Source organism: Pezoporus occidentalis, unplaced genomic scaffold (genome assembly GCF_034315485.1).
Source record: "Pezoporus occidentalis ecotype Australia unplaced genomic scaffold, CSIRO_AGI_Poc_V1 ctg54, whole genome shotgun sequence".
In the NCBI taxonomy this organism is placed as follows: Eukaryota; Metazoa; Chordata; class Aves; order Psittaciformes; family Psittacidae; genus Pezoporus; species Pezoporus occidentalis.
Genome location: NW_026915877.1, coordinates 5,319,940 through 5,346,526, shown reverse-complemented (window position 1 = coordinate 5,346,526; position 26,587 = coordinate 5,319,940). Strand labels below are relative to the sequence as shown.

The window sequence follows — 26,587 nt, the reverse complement described above, 5'->3', positions numbered from 1 at the left end:
GGGAGAAAATCAGGAAGACAGTTGGAATAGGAGCCAATAGGGAAAATCTGTTGGGCCAGTCAATATTTTGGCAGACTCAGCCTGTCAGATGCTGTCAGCATTAATCCACCATGTGAGAGGTAACATGAAAAATCAAAGGAAAGGTACAAGGGTTTTGTGAATGCAGGTGGAGCCTCAGCTGTGGTCAACAGTGGCATGAGTGCGATGCTCAGCCCCATGGATCCCCAGTGGCTTGTGCTCCTCACCCCAGTGCAGGACAGCAAGGCAGGAGGAGAAGCATGAGCTTCTCCAGTGACCATCAATGTACCACAAGGATGTGTCAATGTACAACGATGTACCACATCCCTGTACATCCCTGTACCACATCTGTACAGGGAGCAGCCTCCCACAGCAGGAACTTCCTAATGGAAATGGGGAAGAAATCTAGCCAGGGACACATCTCACTGTGCTGTCACAGCAGAATTTAGTCTCCTACCAAATCTATCCCTTCAAAAACTGGTGATGCCTTTTGGGGATAAAAAGCTTCACAGTAAGAAAAAAATTGCCCTTAACAGTAAGTTCAGAGGGACTTCTGGTGTGCAGAGACTGGCCATCCTGTGCAGCTCGGGCTGTGCAGCAGCTCATCCCACTGTATTAACCTCTGCAGTGGTCCCTCTGAAATGCCATGTACACACACACATATATGTGCACACACTTGTGCTCTGCAACCCTTTTTGAATTAAAGCCCTCACTGAGTTCCTCCATCCCAAGAGCCTACAGGTAGAAGTTTTAGGTTGTGAGACGTTCTGACAGAGGTCTCTGCCCTCCCTCCATTCCCCTCCATAGTGGGAGGATGCCACGATGGGGAGAGCTGCCTGGCTCATGCTGCTGGCAGGTAAAGCTTCTCTTGGGATGGCCCTGGCAGGAGCAGGGTGAGCCACCCTGCTTGGGGCTGCACCAAGCATCACCAGACTCCGGCACAGGCACCAATGCAACACAGTACCCTGGCCAGAGGCCAAGTAAAGCTGCAGCAGTGCTGGGGGAGCCATTGGGGCTCGAAGACACAGCTGGCCTCTGCTGCATGTCACTGGCAAAAAGCAGGATAAACCAAATTTGCCTCCCCAACAGCCCCTCTCACCTGCAAGCAAAGCAAGACACCCACATCCTCACTGGAGGTGTGGGCAAGGCATACTGACTGCCCCTTCCACAGCCCCGTTTACCTCAGCTGCTGGGCAGCTTATTGACCCATATTTGCCCCCCATTATTAAAAGAAGGCTTTTTCGATAAGCAATCAATTCCTAAAGGAACCCTGATACTCATCTGTCAGAGGCAGTGGGTCCCACAGGGTAGGATCCTGCAGCCAGACCCAGAACAGGCATGTCAGATGGATCTTTTTAATGTGTTGGTCAATAAACTTCCATTTTCTGTGGAAGAATAAGCAGCCCCGCTTGCTGTTTACAGACTGCTGATCCCTGGAAGTATTCCTGTAGCTTATGCTGCTGTCCAGGGGGAATTGCTGAAGGTTTGCTTACAGTAGGATGGGGGACTTTAGAAAATATTTCCATTTAATAATACAGAAAATTATTTGAGCTTTTGCCAAAGTCTCTCACAGTGAAGGAAAAACACGCCTATGTTTCAGATATCGTTAAACCAGATGTGCTGCTCTCGGTATTCTGATCTCTCAATATGCTGGTTTAAATGACAGATTTCAATTATCATTTGGAAATAAACTTTCAGTTTTGTAATTGCTGTCACAAGTCACACAGATGTCCTTGCTGAGTTCGCAAGATGAAAACACAGTGTTTCTGGTCCAACTGTGTTCCCTTCAGTCTGCATAGTAATTGCCAAACTGCCACTTTTGATAAAGATTTGCAGAGTCACAGGCATTTACCCTCAGGGCTTTGTGAGAGGGATCCACTTCCAAGCAAGCCAGCTGCTGGAGATGCTCCGAGATGATGTGGTCTTTCTGCAGGGGAGAGAGAGGGCTTTAGGTAAGCTTCAGCTTTAGGACTCGTGTGGCAGCAGCTCTATTTTTCCACTGAGAAAGCTTAATTCTTGATGCTGTGCCCTTTTTTCATGATTCCCTAATACGTAAGATCTCTTTGCTGACTTACAGGGACTTCTGGGTGGGATCCAAAGCTGGTGCCTGTTGCCAAGCCAGGATCATACTACACCTCCTGAGCTTTCATTCACTGGGAAGGGAAAGATTAGTTCTCTCACTGTCCAAGCAGAAATTACCATGCAAAGGAAATCACTCCAGATGGTACATGCTATATAGGGGTACATACACCAGGAGACTGATTTTCGTCTTTTGGAGTTTCTTGGCTGGTGAACTCCGGGCACATTTACTGAATTGAAAAGGATGCTAGATAATTCAGTGCTGAAGTTCAAATGCTGGGGCAGTAAACTGGATTGTGAAAGAATGAAGAGTCTGAGTGATCTCCATTTTCTTGCTTTTCACATCTGCTTAGCTTTATCTACTTAACCCACATGGCTAGGAAGACAATGCTGCAAGTGCTGCCAAAGGTGAGGACATTTCTGTGTTACCTCCTAGCTTTGCAGTGTTACTTACAATCAGTTGGTTAACACCCAGATGAAATACTCCTGAAATGACATGTAGAGTGTTGTCTGGGCAAAAGTTGGATCTTCGTGCATATAGGAAATGCACTTCACAACTTTAATAAGACACAATAACTGTGACATCAGAAGGTAAAGCACACTAATTCCTTCAGTCAACATCACCAGGCACTGAGCTGCTTCTCAGACTTCCTACTGCTGGCACTACTAAAGGCTGACACAATCACACAGACCAAGGCTGCCTGTCCTGGGGAGGATGGTGGTGCCTGTGCCTTTGGGTGGCCAGACCCATCCCCTGCCACAGCTGGGAGCATCTGCTCATGCCCAGCCGCCTGCTCTGGCTGGGACCACCAAGTGCACCCAACTCACGGCTTGAGGTGAGCTAGGGCTGAAACAGGAGACAAAAAGTGCCTGTGCACTGGTACTGCTGCCTGGACTCCTAAGCAGATGACAATTTTCATGTGTTTTTCACAAAACACCCAAGGTGAGCCTTGGCACTGCGGCGCTCTGGCTTAAGTTTCGGTTGTTCAGACTAAAAAGGAATGGGAACTTTGCAATATTGTTGCAGAATGACTCTAAGAGCAGAACCATAGAGTTCTGGAGGACTGTGCAAGCAAGGCAGGGGGTGGCCCCCACAGGCGGCCGGAGACCGGACCTGGGAGGAGAATGTGGAGGAAGCTGTGGGGGCTAACCAATACTGTTGTGCCAAGGAGGAGTGGCTGAATACCACTCCTATATATGTGTGAACTGCGTCACAAATAAACTAGAAGTTGCTTATCACCCATATTGGGTTGGCCTGTCTGCTTCTCCTCGCCGCTTACAAATGGCGCCCGAACAGGGACATGGATGTGAAGAGTTTGATGGAATGTGTTGTATGAGTTTCTCTGATTATGCTAATTTGGTACTGCGGCGCTCTGGCTTTTAAAGTTTCGATGCACGCACAGCTGAGAACCCTTTTACCCAGCAATAGTAAATGAGCAATATCCTAAGAATAACTAGAGGGTTGTTTTCACGGGGCATTACAGGTTGAGTCAAACACTGTTTAAGGGTGTTGCACTTATGTATTATTGATTAGGTTAATTATTGTAGCTATTAGACTTGTTTACAGTTGTGTGATAAAACAGGCGAACAGAATAACCCATAATGCCTTGCTTGCACAAAGAAAAAGGGGGGAATTGTTGCAGAATGACTCTAAGAGCAGAACCATAGAGTTCTGGAGGACTGTGCAAGCAAGGCAGGGGGTGGCCCCCACAGGTGGCCAGAGACCGGACCTGGGAGGAGAATGTGGAGGAAGCTGTGGGGGCTAACCAATACTGTTATGCCAAGAAGGAGTGGCTGAATACCACTCCTATATATGTGTGAACTGCGTCACAAATAAACTAGAAGTTGCTTATCACCCATATTGGGTTGGCCTGTCTGCTTCTCCTCGCCGCTTACACAATATATGGTGAGTGTATAATTTAGCTACATTTTTTTATTTTTTAAATTAAAAGTATTTCTTTCTTAAATATAAAGTATGCAATTTCATAGCATTTTGGACAACTACTTACACCAGGCTGATTGAGATTCAGTCCCGACTCACTTGCTTTTTTACAAGTGCAGGCAATGAATGTAAGTATCCATTCTTTTCCTTTTCATAAATGCTTTCTTTTAAAAAGGCACTGGTGAGCTGAATACCAATAAATATCAAGTAATATCCAAGAAAGTACTATCGATGATTTCTATGTAAAACAGGGATGTTCCATTACTGTCATGTCAGAGTGAATCATAGAATCACAGAATGGTTTGGGTTGCAAAGGACCTTAAGATCATCTAGTTACAACCCCCCTTCCATGGGCAAGGACACCTCCCACTAGACCAGGTTGCTCAAGGTCCTGTCCAACCTGGCCTTGAACACCGCCAGGGATGCAGGATTCACACCTTCCCTGGGGAGTGTTTTCCAGTGCCTCACCATTCTCACAGTAAAGCATTTCTTCCTCACATGGCCAGCATCTCCCCAGCCCTGAGAAACCCAATGTCGCAGCAAGCATCACTTGGATATAATGCAACCCAACACCAGCGTGTGCATCTCTATCCCATTGAGGAAAGGCTCTGGTGCTGGGGGACCAACACCTAACTCCAGGTGAAAAGACTTCGGCAAAGCCAGGACCAGACGGCCAGGGCATATCCTGCACCTTGCACTGGGCTGCAGCTGCCCATCAGTTTGCACACCAGCACACTAACACAACCCAGGGGACACAGGCCATGGTGTGGCTGCTCTAGCCAGCGCAGCACTTACCAGCTCTGGCTGGAAGGCTGCCAGTGACCTGTGCAGCCATGCCAGGCTGCGGCTCCTGCCCTCACAGTGGCGCAGGCCCAGTGCTTCCACAGTGCCAGCCTGGGCGATGCAGAGCTCTCCGTGCTGGATCAGCCTCAGCCAGGTGTAGTTGAACTTCTGGTTCTGCAGGGAGAGACCGGGAAGAGCTGTGACCCCACTTGCCTTCCATCAGCAGGGCTGGTTGCATGGTGATGGCAGCTGGCAGAGGCTCCCCAGAAGATGCTCTTCTTGCTTTTCCCCTGTCCTCACCCAGGACCAGGGGATGAGGAAAGCTGTGATCCATGGGAAGACCTTTCCTATGGATTTGCAGAGCAAGAAAGCTCAGAACAGCCCCAGCGCAGGCTATGAGAGTGACTCCTTGCACAGCAGCCTTGACTCCAAAGTCACTGCTGTGTGCTTGTCTGCCCTGCCACCTCCCCTGGCTGCACCCCAGCACTGGGGTGCAAACAGACAAACCCCTGGACATGACAAGCCCAACCCACAAGCCAGCCTGTGCTAGAGCAGAGAGCAATTAGCAGGGACCTGCGTAAAAAACACTACCTATAGAGGAAGGGAAAGACTGTCCACAGCGGCTGCTTCCCATCGAGCAACAGAGGGCAGCTGGATGTTTTGCAGCAGCACAGAAAGCACAGGCTTTTATTTAAATGTTTCTCCCTATTTTCATGTGCAGGCTCATGGCTTTATCAAACTTTCCTATTCCAGCTGAATTTGCTGGTTCCGGGGTTGTGGGCTGGCTACAGACTTTGCAGACAGGGAGTTCCTGCCCCTAGATGTGTAGAGGCATCATGTGGCCATGTGCCCTATGGGAAGGAGTGCTTTAGCTCCTGAGGGAGGGGCAGGTCACCATAGGAAGGTACAGGAGCTCTACGCCATGCACAAAATATAGTATTACATACTCAGTATGCAGGGTATCCTTACCTTGTTGTTAACATCACATGCCTCAAAAGCTAGAGTTGTGTTTTCCACAGTGATGCATCTTGCCATGGCTTTGTTAACAAGCTGGAAAACAGAACAAAATTCAAATTCAGACATAAATTCCCAAGAAATAGGAGAGGCTGCTATATTGCAGTTAACCTCCTGGATTCAGAGACACTGACTGGTACTATCCACTTAATTAAGTAAAGCAGAGATGATGTGCTGGAGAGGTATGTAAATGCATACCTGGTCCATTACACGTTTTCTACCAACAAAAACTTGAAACTAGGCCTTACCAGAAACATTTAAGGCTGGATGAAACACGTTCTTTTCTGGGTTTTTTTTGGATATAGCTCATGTTCCTGTTTTGCAAATCACCAAACAGCTCCCAACATTAACAACTGCAGAATCTCTTCCCACTGCTACCCCGTGAAGGAGGGGAGCAACCAATACATGCAGCTGACACAAATGCCTGGTGGTCCCCTCCCAGCTGGGCACAGACCCCACAGATGGCCCCAGGGAACAACTCCATCACTGTATGTGATGTGCTTGATGCCCTACCTCGAGGCAGCTTCCTGTTTTCCATCCAGGTTGGTTGGCTTGGTACTCACCATCAATGGAGAAATGGAGACACAGTCCCCTAAAGTGGGAACCCTGGCAGGAACATCATCATTAACTGTTTGTAACTGAACTGCTGTTACCTTGCACTGGTGGGTGTAAGAGAGGACAAGTAAGCACTGCACCCTGGGTAGCGCAGTTTCCCTGAGCATGTGTATTCAGCCCCCAGCTTGCTGCAAGTGAGCATCAGGCTCTGCTCCCTTCCCTGGCTTCTCTTTGCTCTTTCTCCCTGCAACCATCCCTCATGGGTGAGCCAGCATCCAGCACCTGCCCAGCGCCAGCATCTGCACAAAGTGAGGTCTGCAAAGGGGCACTTCCTTCATGCTGTTTGTATGGTGTGTTCAGAGGTTGCTCAGGAGTATCGGATGTAATATGGGAAAGCTGAAAACACTGGACTGAGCTCTGCCAGCCCACTCCAGTTCCTGGGCTGAAGTCTACCACGCTGCAGGGGCTCACGGCCATAAGAGGATTTGGTTGGCTGCAGTCTGCAGGCACCATCACCAACTCCTCAAATAACTCCCCGGGGCCACTCACATCTCCAATTCCTTGCAAACGTCATTCCTTCTCTTTCAGAATTTCTGAAGAACCTATGAATTAATCCCCATAAATAAACAGGCTATTTGGAAAACAGTTCTCAAGTAACTTTGGGCAGTGTTCAGCACAGCTGGAATTTGCAGAGCTAGCTGAAAAACAGATTTTCTGCCCTATTAAATTTTGAGAATGAAGATAAAAGAGCAATTCAGGTGGCCTGAATCAGGACAAAGCAAGGCAGTATCTTGAAAATTTTCAAAAACACCTCTGACAAACTGAGGTTTTGGTTCAGGTTATATATGGTCTAACTGCTTTGCACTGAATTTGACATTGTTTTACTGCTCTGATTAAAAAAAAAAGCTGAAAAAGTGAATATTTCTCAATAAATTTGGGGTGGGGTGGGGTTATGTTCTCAGATTATGACTGCTAATTCTTTTTCAAAAATGTCACTTAAGCCCATGTTTCACTGAATCCTTCAGTCTAATCCAAACAGTGCTTTCTGAGAAATGCAGGGACATGGGCTTTTGGACATACAAGTTTTGGAGCCAGAGAGACAGCCCTTGGCTCTTCTGCTTGCAGCCGCTGTCACACTGAGATGGATGGATGCGTCTGAATGGATGCACTGCTCATAATCTGCTGAAGTGCCCCAGACCAGCAGTTTCCTACAGCTTTTCTGTGAGAGCTGAGAGGTCACCAGAGGAAGCACTGCATCCCTCCCCATGCTCTCTGCAGAGCTACCCTCTCACACCTTCATGGCTTGATCATTAAAGCAACACACTGCAGCTGGCAGAGAGCCTGACCTGATCCCTAGGGCTCCCTGTGACAGTGAACCTTCACATTAAGCCCTTGGCCCATAGACAAGCCTGAAACACAGCTGAATGGTTGATGTGCTATTTCCTGGCTCCCAGAAGGGCTGGTGCAGTAACTGTGCGCCTTGGCAGGGATGGAGGGGACAGGCCGTTCTTGTTCTCACTGCCCCAGCCATGCCAGACCTGTGGTCACCGGCTTCTGGCCACCTCCTCTCAAGCAAGTGTTGCTCCTGCCATGGCACTGGCAGATGGCAATGGCTAGGACAGGCAGAAAACCCTTTAGTTTTCATTCCTGGAATCACTGAAATTCTTCTGACAGACCAAATATTTTACTTTTGTAATTGCCATTATAAGCAATTTGTAATCAAAGCTGCATCTTTTCTGGGCATTTGAGGTTTCTGAGTGTCCAAAGCAGCAGCTAATATTCAGCTTAGGCTCAAGCCCGGGCCAAATTCAGAACCCATATTTTATTCTTGTCTAAGTGACCTTTTAATGTTGGTAAAGTGACACTGAACACCTGAGGAATAGCTGCACAAGGAGGACTTGGTGCCAGAGATCACCAGGAGTCTCCCAAAGCAGAGATGGAGAGATAGCAGAAGAGAAATGGAGCCTGATCCACTTATCAGCCAGTAAGAGTCTTATGGAAGCAGGACTTAACATTTACGGTGTTTTCTGCTCACTGAGCTCTCCCGAAGCACAGGCTTCTTGTGCGCTGCAAAGATGCCGGGCTCCCCCAGGCTGCAGGCAGCGCAGGGGAAAAGCGGATTTCTGCTGCGCTCTGCTGGCAGCAGAGCACCGGTACAAACCTTGCCTGCTCCAGGCCCCCGGGGCTGCCCGATAAACCACTTCCCTCTCCTGCCGTGGCCAAAATGCTGCGCAGGTAGGGAGGATACTGGCCCCCGCTCTGGTGCACATCCCTGACCGTGTCTGCCACAGGGGCAGCTCATCTGGGGTTGAAACACTCAAATGGCTCTTTAAAGGGAAATCGTCTCCTGGAACTGTGACTGTGACCTATTTATAAAAACACGAGGGAATCCAGACCACCGTGACATATTGAATATTCAGTAATGTTACCAAATGCCAGGGAAACAACTCAGTGTACTGGCAGTGTGTAGCTAGCCACTGAAAACATGTTTAAATGAAGGGCGGCAAGTTATCTGGCTACGTACCAGACCACTGGCTTTAACCAGGGGCGCTTCCAGGTCTGGGTAGACATTCTCCAGGTACCACTGGAAACTTTTGCACTGAAGCTTCTTTCGCAGTTGGATTTGTTGAGTGAGGTCACCGACATCCACGTTTTTCAAGATTAGATGGTAAGCATGGCCATAGAATAACTCCTTGTACTCATCCAGCCAGACCTCTGCAACGCGGGCCAAGTTCCTCTCCACTGTTCTCACACGATCTTTTGGAAAGGAATAAGGATTGTCGTTCCTGAAAATGTGTCCAACTCTGGAGCATGGAACAATCTCAATCTCTCCTCCACACATCCAGACCTGAGAAACGGAGGTTGCTTTGATAGAAACACATGCAAATGCTGGGTGCTGGCTTTGTGCAAGCCAGAAGAGAAGTAGAAAACTAAGTAAACTACCAGGACAAATGGTGTCTCCAGTGTGGGCTGTCCCTCTGGGAGACCCTGGCTGAGCCCCATCATCAGAGCCAGGCTGGCATGGATGCAGGTGTATGACAGTGACATACCTTGAACGAAATCTCCATATTTTCACCTCCCCAAACATCCAGCCCTGGGTCATACATTCCCAGCTCAAAAAAGTACTTCTTATCGATGGAGAACAGGCCACCTGCCATGACCGGGCACCTGGGAACAGACAGGCCACACAGCAGGTCAGTTGGTCAGGGAATGCCCATCCCCTTCCCTTTGCCTTGACAAGGGTATCATTGAGAAGCTGTGGGCTACTAAATGCTGGGGGACGGTACCTGTGGCTGCATTTACAGGGACAGCAAGACACTACCTGATCAGTCGCTTTGCTGATTCTGTATTTGAGTGGCTTTACCCAGCCTGAAAACCATAATGGGACATGGAAGGGAAAAATGCAATTATACATTCCCCCAGCCCCAGTAACACCAGCAAAATGCCAGCAGTGCCACACGAGGTGAGAAAGGCTTGTTGGGCTTTGCCCATGTCTGGTGATGTGACTGCCCACAGCGTACAAAGTGCCTGTCTCTGTTGTCCTTGCAGGCAAAGGAACAACATTTGGCACTGAAGGAGCCTTTGTCGCTAAGTTATTAACAAAGGAACAGGTCGGACCACAAAGCTCTCACATTTGCTGTTTTTTTACCTTATTATATCAGTTTCCTTGATTTTATTTTTCTCAATGATCTCTTGCGGAATCTGCTTCCATCCAAAATTCATTGGCCAAGTAAAGATCCCACGCTGAAAGTTGTCCACGGTCATGTAACTAAACAGAGAAAAGATCGGGATGACTAATTCTGAGTCACATTCCTGATTGAAATGTCACCCTTAATGAGTGAAGATGAATATCTGTACATAATTAAAATGAGATTTTAACAAATTTCATCAGGAATCCTCTTCATGTACTAAAAGTCATGAAAAAGGGAAAAGGTGTGTGGGATAAATGAAGGGGCCAAATCCACTGCTGACATTAAGTTCTGGTGCACAGCAACATGATGTATCCCTTGTGAGACGCTGCTGAAGGCCAGTTAGGAGGTCTGGACCTGGGTCTTCCTGTAATTAGTATGTTGGTGGTCCCAGTAAGAGGTTTCACTCAAGCCACTGGCATGGATTTTGGATATCCCAAGGCCACAAGCCACATTACCTCATGTCCTTGTCGCTGATGACCTCGATGACAGGACAGGCGACCTTGGTCCGGCTCAGGCGGACCCTCTCCAGCAGTGGCTCCAGCCACCCCACATTGCACTCCACATGTGAGTCCAGGAACGTCAGGATGGTGCCTGTGGCAGAGGCCAGGGTAGGATCAGGCCCCAGGTGCTCCTTCCCTGTTCCCATCCTATGCTGGCTGGACACCCTGTGAGCTCACAGTAGTGCTGATGGTGCCATGAGCCATAGCTCCCAAAACCCTCCCAGCCATAGCTCAGAGCATGTTTTTGCTGCTCAGCCATGGAGGCCAGCAGAGTGAAGTGGGATGGCTCCCAGCAGAAATGACCATTTCAATGCCAAGACAGCCTGGCCTGTGCAGGCAATGAAGCCAAGGTGGCACGGCTGGAGATCCCAGCTGTGGCTTGCTAGGGCTGTGCTGAGGTGCTGGACAAGACAAAGCTCTATCACTTGTCAGATCCTTGTGCTTTACATACCAAAGAGATGCCATTATCTCACTGGGATGAGACTAAAGCTCAGAGATGGCTTATCAGCACCTGTGGGGGTTCCAGCCAAGACTGAAATGGCTTTCATCCTACCTTTGGCAATTTCTGCTCCTGCCAGTCTGGCCCGTATTAGACCATGCCTCTCCTTGAGATGGAGAATCTTCACTTTTGGGAACTGCGACATGTATTTGTCCAGCTTCTCCTTGAGGTACTCTGCAGAGAAGGAGGAGAGGGTGAGGATGACTTACCAATTTCGCACCCACTTCCAAGGTGAAAAGCAGGGGGTAGAATGTCCCTGGAAGCATCTTCAGATACACCAGGATCCTCTGGGCTTGGGTGTGAACATCTGGGCACAGCTGCAGGGCTTCTGGTGTTTGAGACTGAGCCTGTTCTCCAGAGAAACTCCCAGCCACATCAGTGTCAGCAGGTTTCAGCTGGAGTTTAAAAATCTCTTCTGGAGACGTGTGTCCCTGGTACTCTGTAATGGGCATGCTACTTGGTCCTGGGGGCTCACCGTGGGCTGTCTGGCTGCTTTGGGTATGCTCTTCCAAAGGATGGGCTGCAGGTGGTGGTATCGTCTCCTGCTCCCTGCACAGCAAGCACCCACTTGGCTTCCGCACAAGCCCAGTAGATGCAGCAAAGGCAGGCATAGCCAGTGTGGGTGAATGCAGTGACTTGCTGCATGCACAGCACGTGGACAGTGGAGAGCATGAAGTGCAGCGGTTTTGGTGACAGGCCATGAGCAAAATCTCAGTGGCATCACTCGAGTAGCTCATGATTCAAACCAGGTATAGAGCTGTCGCTCAAAAACTCCAAAATGACTTTTTTTTTTCTCCCTTGCACTATAATCACAATTAAAATCTGGTTCTAAATACTTTGCCTATTTTTTTTTATGCTCTACATATTTCTTGATAGCAAGCACCACATTTAAAGGCTTTGCCTGGGTTTAAACTGCACAAGGATTTTCTGTGACATATCTCCACTTCTCAGGCTGCTTTAGTCATGGTTTCCTGTGGCTGTGGAGGTAGCTGGTGGTGAACTCTCATAAATAAGAGTGTGAGGAAGCTGGGGAGAAAAGTGCTTTGTTGAGAGCCAGCCATCACCCACTTACACCGTTTGGTCTGTGGGAAGGACACCCAATCTCCACCATAGATGGGCTTTATTAGTGCTCTCTAGGTTTTTTTCAGGAGAATGTAACTGTTTGCATTTCAAAAACCAGTTAAAAGCTTTGAAAAGCTCCAAAGGTGAAACATCTGTGGACCCGTTTGCTGTAGGTTATTGCTGCTGCTACTCAGATTACAGCAATGCTGAGCACAGAAGAACCAGCAGCTGGAAAATTACATTATTCCTACATTTTCAAGGGCTTAAGCCAGCAGAGAGTGAAAGCATTACAAAGCAGAGGTTCAATATCATACAAAATGCCTGAGTGCATATGCAAAGCTGCTGTGCATGTGCAGATGCCTGGCTCACCACTGCTTTTACTGCAACTATACCGTTCTCTGAGCAACCGGGGAAGTGCAGCACTGAAAACATGGGACACTCATCTGGAAGGTGCACAGAGAAGGATGACAGCATCTTCATGAACGTTCAAGTCCTTGGTCCAGGATGCCCCAAAGATGGTGCTCCTGGACTGCAGTGCGTCTACCAGCCTCCCACACATGTGCAAAGCAGCACACGTGTGTAAACTTAGTGATGCACAGCTGTAAATGTAGCAGCTGTTTAAGTGAGTAGACTAGGATGGAAGAGACGTGAATGATAAAGTCTGGCAGACTGCTTGGCAAGAACTGCAGCTTGATCCACCACAGCCACTCCCAGTGCCCATCTGACCTCTGATCCCCCTGATCTGGAAAGAACAGAGCAGGCTGGGGATGCACTTCAATACATCGAAAGGAGAAAATGTGATTTCTCTCTATTCAGAATTGAATTACAGAGAACAAATTGCATTTTGGCCTCAAGTTATATTAGTTTCATAAAGGCAGAAGAAGCTTCACCTACTTTTAGTGCTGAAGTCGTCCACCAAAATGACTTCTTCAATCAGGTGAGGAGGAGACCTGCTGAGAACGCTGTGAACTGAGCGGAGGAGGGTGGACCACACTTCATCCACAAAGCACATGATGATGCTGGTGTTTGGGAGGTCATCATGAACACGCTGGTCAGAGCACCTGCAATGGCAACACAGGCTCACAGGTGATGGCCATTCGCACTCCTGAAAGTCTCCAGGCTTACTGTTTTCTGGGAAAAAACGCAGGGAGGGGGGAGACGCCAAATGTGAAATAAAGAGGCAATGCCCTGCAACAGGATTTTGTTGAGAGAGGGAGCAGAGGACTGAGCAGGGAGAGCTCCCCACACAGTCCCACAGGGCCCTTCTTGCGAGCAACCCCATGGGATAAGTTGTGCTCACTCCTTTCTAACAGGGACCTCTTTTAACACCCTACCTGCAGGTGACAATATCTCCTCTCAATGAGCAAATGGCTGAAAGGCCCCAAAAGTGAGGCTGATCCCAGCTCTGCACCACTGGTCTCGGGGACTCCTGCATGAAAAGGATCCTGGTGTGCTCCGAACACCTGCAGTACTTGGCATCCTGGGCTGCATGGGATAGTCCCGTTGAAAGTAAAGAATTGGTGTTATGTTCAAAATGCAGGGAAACGGCCATTTATTTACATGAAGGGTTACTCAGCACAGCAACTCATCAAACATGCAGACAGTGAGGAAGAGTTTCCCAGTCCAACTGCTGCACATCACTCAGGACATCCTGCAGAAACGTAAAACACTCAAGCGTACAAATTTTACATATGATAGTACTGGCAAGTCTGTTCCCTGAGCACCCTGTATCTCATGCCCTGAGCACCCATGCCTTCCTGGGACACCCAGCCTGGCTGTGCCAATCCTGCATGCAGTGCCTGCTCCCCTCACAAACAGCCAGCGATATGCATCAGTGGGTTTGAGGCATGATTAAATTCCTCCTGTGCTCATGGGTTTGTCACTTTATTCTGCAACAGCCAAAACCTCAACGGCTGGGTCAGGCCTGTATCTTCTGTGTTTGACCAAAAGGTCAGTGAGCAGCTTTTCTCATCTTCCATTTGAAAGTTCAGCACTGCTGTGCTGTGCGCCTTGGGGAGCAGGGCTTCCCTAGCTCTGCTATCTCTAAGTGGATCTCCAGCCCTGCAGAATGCCTGGCAGAGCACTCCTCTCCCCCAGACTGCTCTTCTCCCCAAGACTGACAGTTTATCCCAGAATATCCATGAACTGCTGGGACTTGCTTTCTCTCTCTTGTCAATGAGCTGAAGGCTGATAGCAGGTTTTTCTGTCTTCCAGAGCAGACCTCCACAGGCAGGACAGGCACCAGCCAATCTGCAAATGCAGATTTCTCAGTGATGAATCAAAACCACTGTCCATTCTGCTGTCAACAACAGAGAAAACAGACAGGTACATGGGAGCATATGGAAAGCTGACTTCTTCTGTCTCCGTGAACAGTCCCTCGGGTTTGGCTGGTGCTGGCTTGGGTGCTGATGTGCAGCTCAGACCATGTGGTGTTTTGAAGGAAATTCAGAGGCATTTCAGGGCTTCACAGCTAATCAGAAGTGCTCCCATAAGTGAAAATATCCCCAGAATTACTCTCTGCCACAATCCTTGGGACGTGTCTTTCCTTCTCCTTCTGTAGCCTGGTTCACCTCAGACAGCAACCAAGACTGGCTCAGCCAGAAGGGGATGTGCTGTTTGATTACGGTTTGGTTGGAAACATTAAGGGTGTCGGCCCGTGGTGATGGGACCCCTCTGCAGTATGGGGAGGGAGAGTGATTTGGGCATGCTGGCAGCACTCACAGGGTCAATGGAGAGAAGGCAGGGGCTGAACCAGGAAGGTCACTTGCAAGAAGGAGACAAGGGACAGCTAAACTAGGAGAAAGTAGATGAGTTGTACTTGCTCCTACAGCGAACCCAAGGAGGCAGCTTGTGGTGAGAGGAGGGAACAAGCCCACAGATAAGGTGGCAGCTGCTGAACACAACAGCTTTCATTGCACGGAGAGAGGGATGTGAAAGCAGCTGAGAAAACGCAGCTGAGATCCAAGCTACAAAGTCTGCATGCAGTCAGGCAGGACCTGCTATGAGGACATCTCTCTTAGCTCCTTCATTAGCAGCAAACAGGCCTTTGGCCAAAGCCTGCACGTACCCTTGGCAGCTGGAAAGCGCCCGGGTGAGGGGAAACCTCAAATGGAGGAACATCTTTTCCTCCCTTCTTGCCTAAAAAAGTAGGATTCTGGGCAGGGAGCACTGGGTTTGTTATTGCTGACCCCAAGCTAAAGAAATTTCACTATGTCCTGTGCGAGTCTGGGCTGTTTATACTTTAAACTTACATATACATACCTATATATTTTTTAGATATGTATATATAATTAATATATATAACTAAGGGGAAATAGAAGTCAAATCCTTTTGAAGTTTCTCTCCTAAACAGGCTTTTAAACAAAAATAGCCCACAGCCTTTATGTTCTGTGGACATCACTCTGAAAGTCAACAAAATGTAGGCTTTGAAGTTGCTTTGGGAAAGCACCACCTTTGATCTGCTGCCTCTGAGCTTAGAAGTAGCCTGGCCCTGAAGACCTGATCTTCGGGGGTGCCCAGCCCATCCTTTCCCAGCACAGTCAGGCATAGCTAGGGTCCTTCCCCATGCCTGCCAGCATGGGTGCCAACTTACCCAGGCCATGCTCTGGCATGCGGCGGGCAACATTTTTTTTGCCAGGCCAGGAAATCTTGGTCCTTATCTAAATCTGGATGACTCAATTGTCCCAGAGAAGCTATGTCAGTAGCCTGGGGAGGGGTCAGAGGCACATGGGGACCTTCGCTCACAGCACTGCAGTGCTGGGCTGAAATGGGGTCCAGCTCCTCCTTGGTGGGACTCTCCCTGCATGCACTTCTGCAGAGGCTCAGCAAGCACCACCATGGTAAGAAAATTCAGAAAGCAGCAAGCATTGCACACTGGTAAGCACACTGAAGGCTATGACAGGGCAAGTTCCTATTGGCCAAATTTCAGTGGTCTAGTTCAGCACTCCAGCAAGGATCACAAGAGGAACTGCAGTTTAAACTGGGACAGACTGGAAGCAAAAGCAGTAACATGCTGTTTCATCCCTGAGAGCTGTCAACAGCCATTGGAGTGAGCTGGCCCTTAAGGCCTGATATCTGCCATGCCAACCAGCCAAGGGCAGAGCATGCACAGGCTCCTGCCAGTGCCAGGGCACCCAGGGCAGCTTGCCATGGCCCCGTGCCCCAGCGCAGCAGCATGCATCCCAGCCAGTGCTGTCAGTGACGTGCCCCTGTTTGGCCAAGGTGTTCCCCGTGACGCCCAGACAGCAATGCTGTTTTCTTCTGGGCAGGTGTGTGGCACCCGTGGCATGCAGGCTGCACTTACAAGCATTTCTGGGTTCTGCTCCACAGCTTTCAGGACTTTTGGTCAAAGACCAAAACACAGTGTTTTGAGCCACCATGGCTCCATTTCTGTGCACAGGTGGCTCCTGTAGCTGACATCCTCTATCCACCATAAATGGTGAGCACGAGCAGTGCCGTGGGAATGTCTGTGCATTGCTGTGTGGGATGGGAGACAAACCATGGCACAACTCCCGTCCCACCATATCCATACACTGCAAGTGTGGGAAGAGAGATGTGGGAAAAGGGCCTCTGTGTGAGGCAGGTCTCTCACTTGCCAAGGGGTTGAGAAACTTTTGCAGTAGGAAAAACTGAGTATAAAGAGATTACCCTGCCATTCACCTGAAGCAGCACCTTCCCTCCATCCTCCCCACAGCGGCTCAGAAGAGGCCCTGACTCCTTCCATCAGTGGGCAACGTGCTGCCCACACCTCACCCTTTTCCTTTCTATGGGCACTACAGGGAGGGAGTGTTTTTTAAATACAGTAGCTGTAGCTCAACAACAATTTTCCAACTCAAACCTCTCCATTCCTCCCTTTGCGTGCCCAGACTCGAGTCCCTGAGTGGCCTCCACAGAGTGGGTACCGATGGCAGTGCTCTGTAGCACAATGGCAGCAGAGCTGCTGGCCTGCATAAAGGATCGCTCTGAGGCATGTCCCCTGGACCGCCTTGACTGCTGGCCAGCGTGTGCCCCTTTTGACCACATCAGAGCTCAGCCCGTGGCTTTGTCTCCTGTTTTTAGGGCTCCAGCAGTCCCTCCAGGCAGAGGCGGCTGTCGTGGTGCCTCTACCTTGAGGGAAGGGCAGCGGCTGCTTGAAGGAGTGAGAGCACCTCCAGGCAGGTGGCTTCTACAACCAAGAGAAATCAGCTGGTTCAGGGGTGCTCTGGGAACCAAATGCACAAATACTGAAACCAAACAGTGCTCAGTGTTGCACCTGATGAACGAGATAAAGTGTTTTAAGGCACAAAGAGGCCTGTGCCACACTGCCCACCTTATGTGCCCCAGCCTCTTTGGATGGCAGGACTCAGGGTTAAGACAACCTGCAAACTTTACCCAGTTTTAATATCAGGCTGCTCCTACACGGAAAGGCAAAAGCAGTCTCACAGCTAGAAGCACAAAAAGGTCACAGTACACCCAGCAGCCCTCTCCAGGAGCCACTGAGCGCAGCACAAGTATTTGTGCAAGAGAAGACGATCTTACCCGGCAGGCCTGGTGTCCACTATGGCTCGGTCTACAGGAATCAAATCGCTGAGGTAGACATTAAAGTTTCCTTCTTTCCATCTACTTTTTGCTTCTTCTTGTTTGTCATCAGGGACTGAAACAGGGTGTCCAAACTGGCCAGGAGCTTGCGGGTCTCTTGGGGCAAGTGTTGCATCCATGGACAAGACCCTGTGAGTCCCCGGGCTGCTGGTGCTCATCTGTTCCTGTCCATCCTTGCCAGCGGCACGCACCTTGGGAGCTGCTCCTTGCGTTGCACCCTGTGTCCAGCCACCCAGTGCTGCAGCCCCAGTGGTGGTGTTCACAGCATGGGTGCTGTCCCCATTTTCATTAGCAAGTTGCCACTCTTTGTGTGTTTCTTGTCTCCCTGTGATGTTCCTCGCAGAGTCAGACCCCAGACGTGAGGCTGCTGGGCTGTCCAGTTTTATCCCCTCTTTGCCAAGAAGGATGAAGTGGTTTTCGGAGGAAGTTTCTTTCTTTCCCACTTTCACTCGCTCCCGCCCAGTCAGGGCTCCCAGCTCCGCTGACCGAGGTGGCAGGCCGCCCTTCACCAGCGTGCCCGCGGGCTGCTGCCGACTCTGTTCGGTGGCATGCCCGGGCCCCCGCCCCGCCGGCCCCCTGACCGCGACCCGCCGTGCAGGCTCGGAGAGCCCCGCGCCAGGCAGGTCAGGAGAATGGGGCTTGTCGGGGGAGCCTGGCTGGGACGGTGATGCCTTCAGCGGCCCGGCTCTGCTCCCGGTGGGCTCCACTACGAACTCCGCCGCTGCCTTCGACGGGGGTCTGCTCGCTGCCGGTGCCGCTACGACCCCTGCACCGCCCCTCAAGTTTACAACCGACCCCGGCGGGGTGGGCCTGGTCCCCGGGGGAGCGGCGGGGTGCCCCTCGGCGTGCCGCCCCCTGCTCCCGGCGACGGAGGCCGGGGGACTCGGCTCCCGGGGAGGCTCCCGGCGGGCTGCCCGAGAGCCCGGCGTCCCTACGCCCCGGCGTCGCCCGCGGCGGAGCCCAGAGAGATCGGCCTGGCTGCTGCCCGCCCACGCTTCGGGACCCCGCCACGGGCGCGCTTGCTCCTGCCCGCGGTCCGCTGCCTCCTTCAGCAGCCGCCCGCCGGCGTCGCCGAGGGAGAGGCGGAGCGCGGCCATGTCGAGGAGCAGCCAGACGACGGAGGCGGCGAAGACGAACGCCAGCGCTCGCCCGCTACCGCGGAACAGCCGCCGCAGCCCGCTCATCCCCGGAGGCCGCTCCGGGCGGGCGGGCGGGCAGACGGACGGAGCACCCGGACCGGCGCACCCCGTTCCCGGAGGGAGCAGAGAGGCGGGCCGGGCCGGGGCTCCTCTCGCCCCACCCAGCCCCGGGGGCCCGCGCTGTAACTCAACACCGGAGGAGGCTCTGCCCGGCCCGGCCCGGCTCGCCTCGGAGAGGCTAGAGGCGGCCGGCCCTCACCTCAGCCGTTGCACGGGCCTCGGCGCTGCGCTACGCTCCCATTGGGGCCCATTGTGTGCCATCCGCGGGGGACATCGTGGGGGCTTATGCGGTCTGTTCTGGGGTGCAGAGCTTGCGGAGTGTCTGTGCCCGGTGGGACAGCAGGTCTCCGGGCAGGGGCAAGGCACCCGGGCCAGCCCGCGTGGCAATGCGGATGCAAACGGGGCTGCGGCTAAGTGGTCCTTGCACAGAAGTGAAGCAGTGTAAGTAGGTTACGTGGCAGCAGCCGCAGAAGTGTGGAGGTTAAGGCTGTCTGCCGAGTACGTGGATGTTTTTCCCGTACTTGCTTCTATTCCAGGGCACACGAGCCACGGCTGAACGGCGCTGGCTCAAAGAGGGAGGCAAAGCCCTGCAGTCTCTCGAGCTGGGTTAAAAAGAGCCGGGGCAGCCCGGACCGCGGGCTCAGGCGGGGCTGGGGCTGCCTGCGGGGCTGGGTGGGGGGGTGGGGGGGTCAGGGTGGGGTGGTCATCCCCAGCAGCCCTGGAACACCCCAGGAAGCCCCAGCGCACCCGGTCGGGTTTGCGGGGCTGGTTATGGGGTAACCCCTGGGTGCAGTGCCCCCGGTGTCCCCCGGTGTCGGGATGGCAGGCCAGGAGGGGGTAACACCCGGCCAACGCCACAGCAGCTGGTTGCTCCTGCAGTGGGGCTGCGATACTCAGGAGATGCGCTGCAGAGGGCGATTGTTCGTCCGCCACTGTGAGCTCCGCATGCTGGGACACTCACGCAGGACCCCCATGACTGGGTTTCACTGGCTGATCAAAACCAGGGTCCGGGGGCCCTTTGCCATCCCAATGCTGCCAGGAGCTTTGCAGTGGAGACCCTGCTACCAGCAGCCATTGGCCCACTGCCCTGCCAGGGAGCCTCTATGTGCCGTGCCAGGTCCCCTCCGTTAGCAAGCCTGAGGACAATGCTGCCCAACTGGTGTGGCATCCACTGCGCCTGTGCACACGGTCAAGCTAAAGAGCTGTAAGGTCAGCTGTAGCATGTGGGCATCAGCTGTGAAACCCCTGTATGGGCACTAAGAGGAAAAAGCCTGAGCTCGTCAGTATTTTGCAGCTTGCTTGACCTCTGGTATTAATAAATTTAAAAGAAATGCATGGGATCCCAAATCACAGAGCAGGAGATGTTTGTGTTTTTTTTTGTTTTGTTTTGTTTTGTTTTTTTTTTTGTTGTTTTTTTTTTTTTAAATAAAGGGATCCAACCCACTGCAGTGCATATTAATATTGAAAGGAAAAGAAATGACTGGGGAAAAAATACATTCATACTTTAAACCCCCAGTAATTTCAAAGTCTAGCCTATGGTTATATTGTGAGATTGAAAACAAGAAAGAAATGGCAGTTCTGGTGTTTTTCCAAGGCTTTTCTTTGTAAAACAAACTCTCTTCAGACGTGGCAGGCAGTTCTGATTTCAGTAGGATTTGCGTGTGTGGCTGGTGCGTGCTTAAGGACCTTCAGTAAGCTGGAGTGAAGGATAAGATTGCAAAAGGACTGTTAAAAGGGGAAACAATTGAACAGCTGTTTGGCAGTAAGGAAGCTTGGAGGCAAGATTGAACTTAAATAATACCTTTGGTTTGGAAATAAATGTTTAAGCGAACCACGGACTGTGGATTCATTCTCCACGCTGGCATTGTTTTTCCATTTCTGTAGCTTCCTTCCCTTGCCATTCCTGACCATCTCACCCAGCAGGTGGAGCAGTTGGATCCCACTCTAGCGTGCCATCCTGGTGTGCCTGGTGTGGCGCCAAGGGTCATGCTCTGGGCTTTGGGTGCATGTGGCCCCCCCCCAAGGAGCCAGCCCAGGGGTACAGCGTGGCTCAGACGCAGCTCTGCAGGGAACCTGGCTGTGGATGAACTTCAGCCCCTCAGACCTCAGTCCCCAGGACTGCGGGAAGCATGTTCCTCTGCAGATGGGAAAGGCCAGATAGCCTTTTTTTTCTAACAGGGAAACATGTTACAGGCAGCGTCCAACCCTGCGTGGGGCAGGGAGACAGACCCTCGACATTCCTCTAAGCCTCAGCTTCACACTTAGGAGTTATGAAAAAGTCGTCGCTGTTTTGGTATGGTCAGGCATTCCCTCTGCTAGCTCTGTGCTTTGGCTCTTCTCCCTGGCAAGTATAAGTGCTCCAGATAGTTGAACAGATTCCTTGACACAAGACAGCTGCTTTTGTAGGGAGGAATTAATTTAATCAAGGTTACTCCATCATTAAAATAATCCAAAGTGTCAGATGGAAAAGCAGAGAAGGAAGCTAACTTGAAGATGAAAACTCAACATTTTTTCCAGCCAGAAGTGTCTCAGAAAATGAGCTAACTCTGTCATAAGTCACTCTGTCTCCATATAATATTTTAGGAATGTAGAAAAAATACTGTCCAAAGAGAAGTCTTGAAGGACTGATCTCTTCCAGAAGCCTGGTTGGCTTGGTAAATTGTATTTCCTCTCTGGAACATAAGAGACCATGCAGAGGTGAAGACAACACTGTGGTCCGCAAAAGCAAGATTAGACGTGTGGTTCCTCCTACCATCCAGAATACAAGGGGCCTTTTTGGCTGAAATAGCAGAAAATAGTGCAAAAAGCTACCAAGCTCTTCTTTTTGCTACAAGGCAGGATCTTAATTACTTGGTTACTTAATTACTTCCCATTATAGAGCACAACATGGGCAGCCAGCATGGATATGGATACAAGCACTGTGTTAAGCAAATCATGTTGAAAACGACATTTGTTTAAAGAAACCTGCTCTGTGCATGGAAAGGGACAGCAGCAAAGTATCATCATAGAATCAGAGAATGGTTTGGGTTGGAAGGTTAGGTTGCTCAAAGCTCCATCCAGCCTGCCTTGAACACTCCCAGGGATGTGGCAGCTACAACCCCACAGGGTTCAAGGCCAGATTAGACGGGGCTTTGAGCAACCTGGTCTAGTGGAAGGCGTCCCTGCCTGTAGCAGGGGGTGGAACTGGATGATCTTTAAGGACCTTTCCAGCCCAAACCATTCTGTGATCCTATGATTCTCTGTCTCAGGATGCTGGCATCTCAAATGCTGCAGCTGTCTGAGCAGGCTGGCTCTTTCAATCTAGTTCACATCAGATCTTTGTACGTGGTCCCAGCTACAAAGTCATGCTTTAGTTTCTGAAATACAACCATATCTACCAAATGTTAATAAACTACTAGAATAGTAGTGAATACAATTCACATTTTTCTGTTAAATCACTTTCCAGATATAAGTTGTTAATGTAATGAAGTAGTAGGTATGTACACTATATAAACACAGATGCATCCAACAGCATGTTGGCAAGTGGCAGATAAGCCTCAAAACTTGAATCAAGACTTGGTTCTCATGTAACTGCCGGAGAGGAGAGTTTCTGTGCAAATTCCCTGTGCATTTGTTTGACATGTTACTAACTGTAACCTCCATGGTGGGATATCCTATTTTTCTTACTATGGAAATTCAGTCAGTAAAAGATTAGGAAACACTGAACTTAGAGTACCCCGGTAGTTCATCTGTACTGCCAGAGTATTGGTGATTTTCTTGAAGTCTCCACACCCAGCAATTATATGGTCAGATGAGAATGGAAACTTTGGCTTTGAAAGAAAAGTTTATGGTTGTGTTCTGCAGGAAAACCGCAAAGCCATAGATGTGGAAAACTGGGAAATACCAGGCAACTGTGTGTTGGATGCTTAAAAATCTGAAGACTAAGACACTAAAGTTTACATTTCTATTTTTAAAGGTTTCTGGATTTTTAAGATGACCTTGTTATTCTGGGTGTGGGTGATTTTCAGTGCGTGATGGCTGTGGATGTTTTTAGGTGATGTTTGCTAGGTAGCTGTTTGAACAAAGTATGATTGAGAGCAGCCTTCCCCCAAATGGAGCTGGTTATGTAACAGAAGATTAGAATAGACATTTATGTTTATTTTTTGTTATAAATAGTGACCTAGATTCACCATGACTGTCATGAAATATGCTGCTGTTACGTGCATGGTGGCATGCGAGGGTGCGAGGATGCTGGTGAAAGTGGCTGGGGTACCCGCACACAAGGGGGAACGCGCCAGAGTACATTCGCTGGGATTGGGAATGGAAATAGCAGTGGGGCTTGGTAATTTGCATAGAGGTCATGTTTTGCCAATATGTGTCTTGTAGAAGCAGACAGCATGTAAAAAAGGATGGTTAAAACCTGACCCAGTAATGTTTTTAAATTTCAAATTATGCATAAAGTATGCATTAAATTAATTAGGGAATTCATTAAGAGGAAAAGAGTAAAGAAACTAGTTAGCAGTGTGCAACATTTAGTAATGTAAGTCATTTTCTATAATTGTTATATATAATTTGTCTCATAACATTATCCTTTGATAAATTATTGCAGCATTATATGATATATGTAGCTTATTAACAGTTTCATTAATTACTATTAGAGGAAAGACACTCTGAAATCTGGAACACATAAGAACAAATGTTGAAGCAGATGGTTGAAATTAGTGAAAAGCAATCGGTTGCTGAACCCTTTTACCTAATTACATTATTACATCAAAATAGTTAAACTAAATTTGTCAAGTTGTCGGCAAAGCACGGGGATGTTTGGAGCTGTCGCCACGGTGTGGGGATTGCTCCTGGTCCCCAACTCCTCATGGGGTGCAGGAACCTCCTGGACATCCTCCACTGGCTCCAATGCCCCTGTGCCCTCCTGGACCTCCTGGCAGATCTCAGACCTTGACCTCCTTGCCCCTCACTTGCATCCCTACTTGTGTTCCTCCTCCTTCCTCCTCATGGTCCTGAAGAGCATCATTTCCTTCACCTTTCCTGCGCAGTCTCACCGTGCCCAGGCATGTGTTCCCAGGAGTGCACAGGGTCAGGTCTAGGGTCAGCAGCTTTTGTGGAGTTTGGTTCATCCAGGTCAGGGATGGTGAAAAGGCTGCAAGTAGCAGGGCTGGGTACAGGGATACCCAGCTCAGCTGTGTGGGAAGAGATGGACACGCTTGCTAGAGAAGTGGTGCCACCTGTGATGGGGAGCAGTAGCAGATGTCATTTGTGTTCTTTGCATTCCAGAGAAAAACAGCCTATGAAGACAGGGCTCCACAAGTACGAGCATGTTAGCAGCAGCAGCCCTGGTGGAGTGATTTGGGGGTTCTCAGTTTCAGAAGGAAAGATTTCAACTTTCCAGCTGACTCTGCGACGAGGAGAAGATCTGTTTGAAGGGAAGCAGGAAAGCTGTGATGGAGTGAGAGTGACTTTTGCAACTCTTGTCGGTACCAATGCTAAATGGGTTTCTAGCCTCTTTGCCCAGCTTGTTGCTGGGCTTCTTTGTTTTCTTGATACATCCCTGAAGGTTACTTCTGTTTTGGACCAGGACCCATGAAAGGATGTTTGGAAGATAAACAACCCCTGAAGAACTGGATGAACAGTGCCTGGGTCTGCTGGGGTACTTGATACACAAACCTCGAGCCATGAACTCAGTGAGGAGAGGCACCTGCATTACTGCATGCTGTGAGCTAGAAAGCTTCACTGATCACCTTTACACAGAAATTTGTATAAATAGGTTGCAAGGACATAATAGGAGTAAGGACTTGTGAGGAATCCCAAGTGTGTCATCAATTTGTTCATTTGTTCCTGTAGGTCCCAAAAACCACATACAGTTAACACAGTACATTTTTGCTGGTGCAAACAGATTTACAGCAGTGTGCTGTTTAAGCTTCCTGAATTCCTTATGTTTACACACCAATAAATACAAGGATATATGAAGCACATAACTCTCCTGTGTCCTTGTAGCCCAAATATCAGGGTAGCCTCCCCAGGAGGGTATCCTTCCTCTTCCCCTAGCTAAAGCATTATCCAGGGTCTAATCGACTTGTGTTTCTGGCGTGTAAGGGCTAGCCTCTCCTCATGCTGACCAGAAGAGCTTCCTGGATGGGGAAGGTTACCTTCTGCAGAGGATTTTCACACTTCAGTAACTCTAACCTCAATTATCAGAAGTGTTGAAACTTGCAGAAAAACTGCAGAAAAAATAATTACTTCAAAATAAGGTATATAAGAGGAATGACTTTCAGAATTATTAAAGGAGGAAATTTAGTAAAGAAACAACATTTCAACAACAAGGACATGAATGTGTGAATTTTGATAGGACCTTTTTTTTGTTTGTTTGTTTTTTCTCTACACTAAATTTCAGTAAATGTGGACACCTTCCGGAGGATGGAGTGGACCCTGCTCCTTACCCCTCCATCCTGCCCACTGCAGCACTTCCCTGGGGTATTCCCACCCTGGCCCACTGGCTAGGGAAAGCCAGTATTATCCCAGCCCTTCCAGCAGCTGTCTGTTGTCTGAGTCCTCAGGAAGGGGTGAAAGTTGCCCTCTTGCCCAGGACCCCCTGCATAGCCCCACAGCCACCAGCTGCTCTCTGCCCTTCTGGTCTCTACACATCTGGGTCCCCAGCTTCCCTTCCTGATGCTCCATCTGCAGAGTGTACCCCAGAACAGTATTTGCCGCCCTGCCAGTGGGGTGTCTATGGCTATGGGGTTCCCAGCCCTGCCGTGGGGTGGCTGCAGAGTGGGGGGCGTCCCCAGCCCTATTGGTGGGGCAGACCCTGACCGTTTGCTCAAGGCAGCTGCTTCTGTATGCCAAGGGTGGTGGCCCTACCATGAATGCATTAGCAGGAGAGTTCAGCCTTTCAGTCTCAGCCTGATTAATGCATGAACGGATCCAGATTTTTGTAAATATGTATACTTCTGTATGTGCTCAGCTTATGGGGCAGAGAGTTTGAAGCCTGTTCAAAATAATTATTTAATATCTGAGGTATTTGACAGCTCACCTTAGCTATACATTATTTTCTCTGTCTCCTGCCTGAAAGGCTAAACCCATTAATACAGATATCAAAAGTGATGGTTCTATAGAATGAGTTACAGGTGTGCAATCATGTAGACCTTTGTTAGCCAGTGACAGTGGACATTAGCACTGAGTGCAACTTTCCTCTAATATTTGCATGGCACAGCAATGCAAATTTCCTCTAATATTAACAGGGCACACATCTATTAGTGAACAGCAAATACGAGAGGACTGGGACATGGCTGACCTATATTGCTAGTGGGAATAGAGACAAATGTCTCCAAACCCTGTTTTGGGGATGTCTGGCTGGCTGCAGGCACACTCACCCTGTCAAGGCATTCCTACAGCTCCTTCTCCATGCTGCTCCCAAAGTGATACAGAAAGCCTTGGTGGGGGCTCTCCTGCCTGCTGCCTCCTTGCAGCAAGCCAGGGCCTGGAGCCTGGGAGTGCAGAGACTCTTCTCCCACCCTTTGATTTTTTCTGTGACATCTGAATGATGTTGGATGAGATTTGCCGAAGCATGTGAGTGAGGCAGGACATCAACTCTGGGGAAGTTCCTGCAGGAGGGGCGGAAAGGCCTGGGTGTTGTCCAAGTATGTGCAGCCCACCACCAGAAGTCCGGTAAAATA

General features: G+C 49.8%; 1 protein-coding gene across 3 annotated transcripts; it reads right to left on the bottom strand.

The window, feature by feature from the left end:
• Positions 1-1,523: 1,523 nt before the first annotated feature.
• GALNT5 (polypeptide N-acetylgalactosaminyltransferase 5) lies at positions 1,524-19,143 on the bottom strand. Of its 3 annotated transcripts, XM_062637832.1 has the most exons (10): positions 17,662-19,141; positions 13,039-13,205; positions 11,137-11,256; positions 10,539-10,674; positions 10,041-10,160; positions 9,442-9,559; positions 8,916-9,239; positions 5,792-5,872; positions 4,835-4,996; positions 1,524-1,945 (listed from the first exon to the last, which is right to left on the bottom strand). In XM_062637832.1, exons 1-10 carry the CDS (start codon positions 18,903-18,905, stop codon positions 1,805-1,807), a joined length of 2,613 nt encoding a protein of 870 aa, XP_062493816.1. In that variant the 5' UTR covers positions 18,906-19,141; the 3' UTR covers positions 1,524-1,804. The 3 variants fall into 3 exon arrangements, with proteins under 3 accessions (XP_062493816.1, XP_062493817.1, XP_062493818.1); XM_062637833.1 differs by lacking the exon at positions 4,835-4,996 and having other exon boundaries at positions 17,662-19,143; XM_062637834.1 differs by lacking the exons at positions 1,524-1,945; positions 4,835-4,996; positions 5,792-5,872 and adding an exon at positions 7,339-8,004 and having other exon boundaries at positions 17,662-19,143.
• Between the last annotated feature and the right edge of the window lie 7,444 nt (positions 19,144-26,587).

Bases quoted from the DNA above. Each gene is read 5' to 3' on its own strand.
- GALNT5 (XM_062637832.1), bottom strand. From the start codon at position 18,905: ATGAGCGGGCTGCGGCGGCTGTTCCGCGGTAGCGGGCGAGCGCTGGCG. The intron at 10,161-10,538 runs GTAATGTGGCTT...TTCTCTGTTTAG, and splicing joins ATCAGCGACAAGGACATGAG to TTACATGACCGTGGACAACT. The intron at 9,560-10,040 runs GTAAAAAAACAG...GTCTGTTCCCAG, and splicing joins AAGGAAACTGATATAATAAG to GTGCCCGGTCATGGCAGGTG.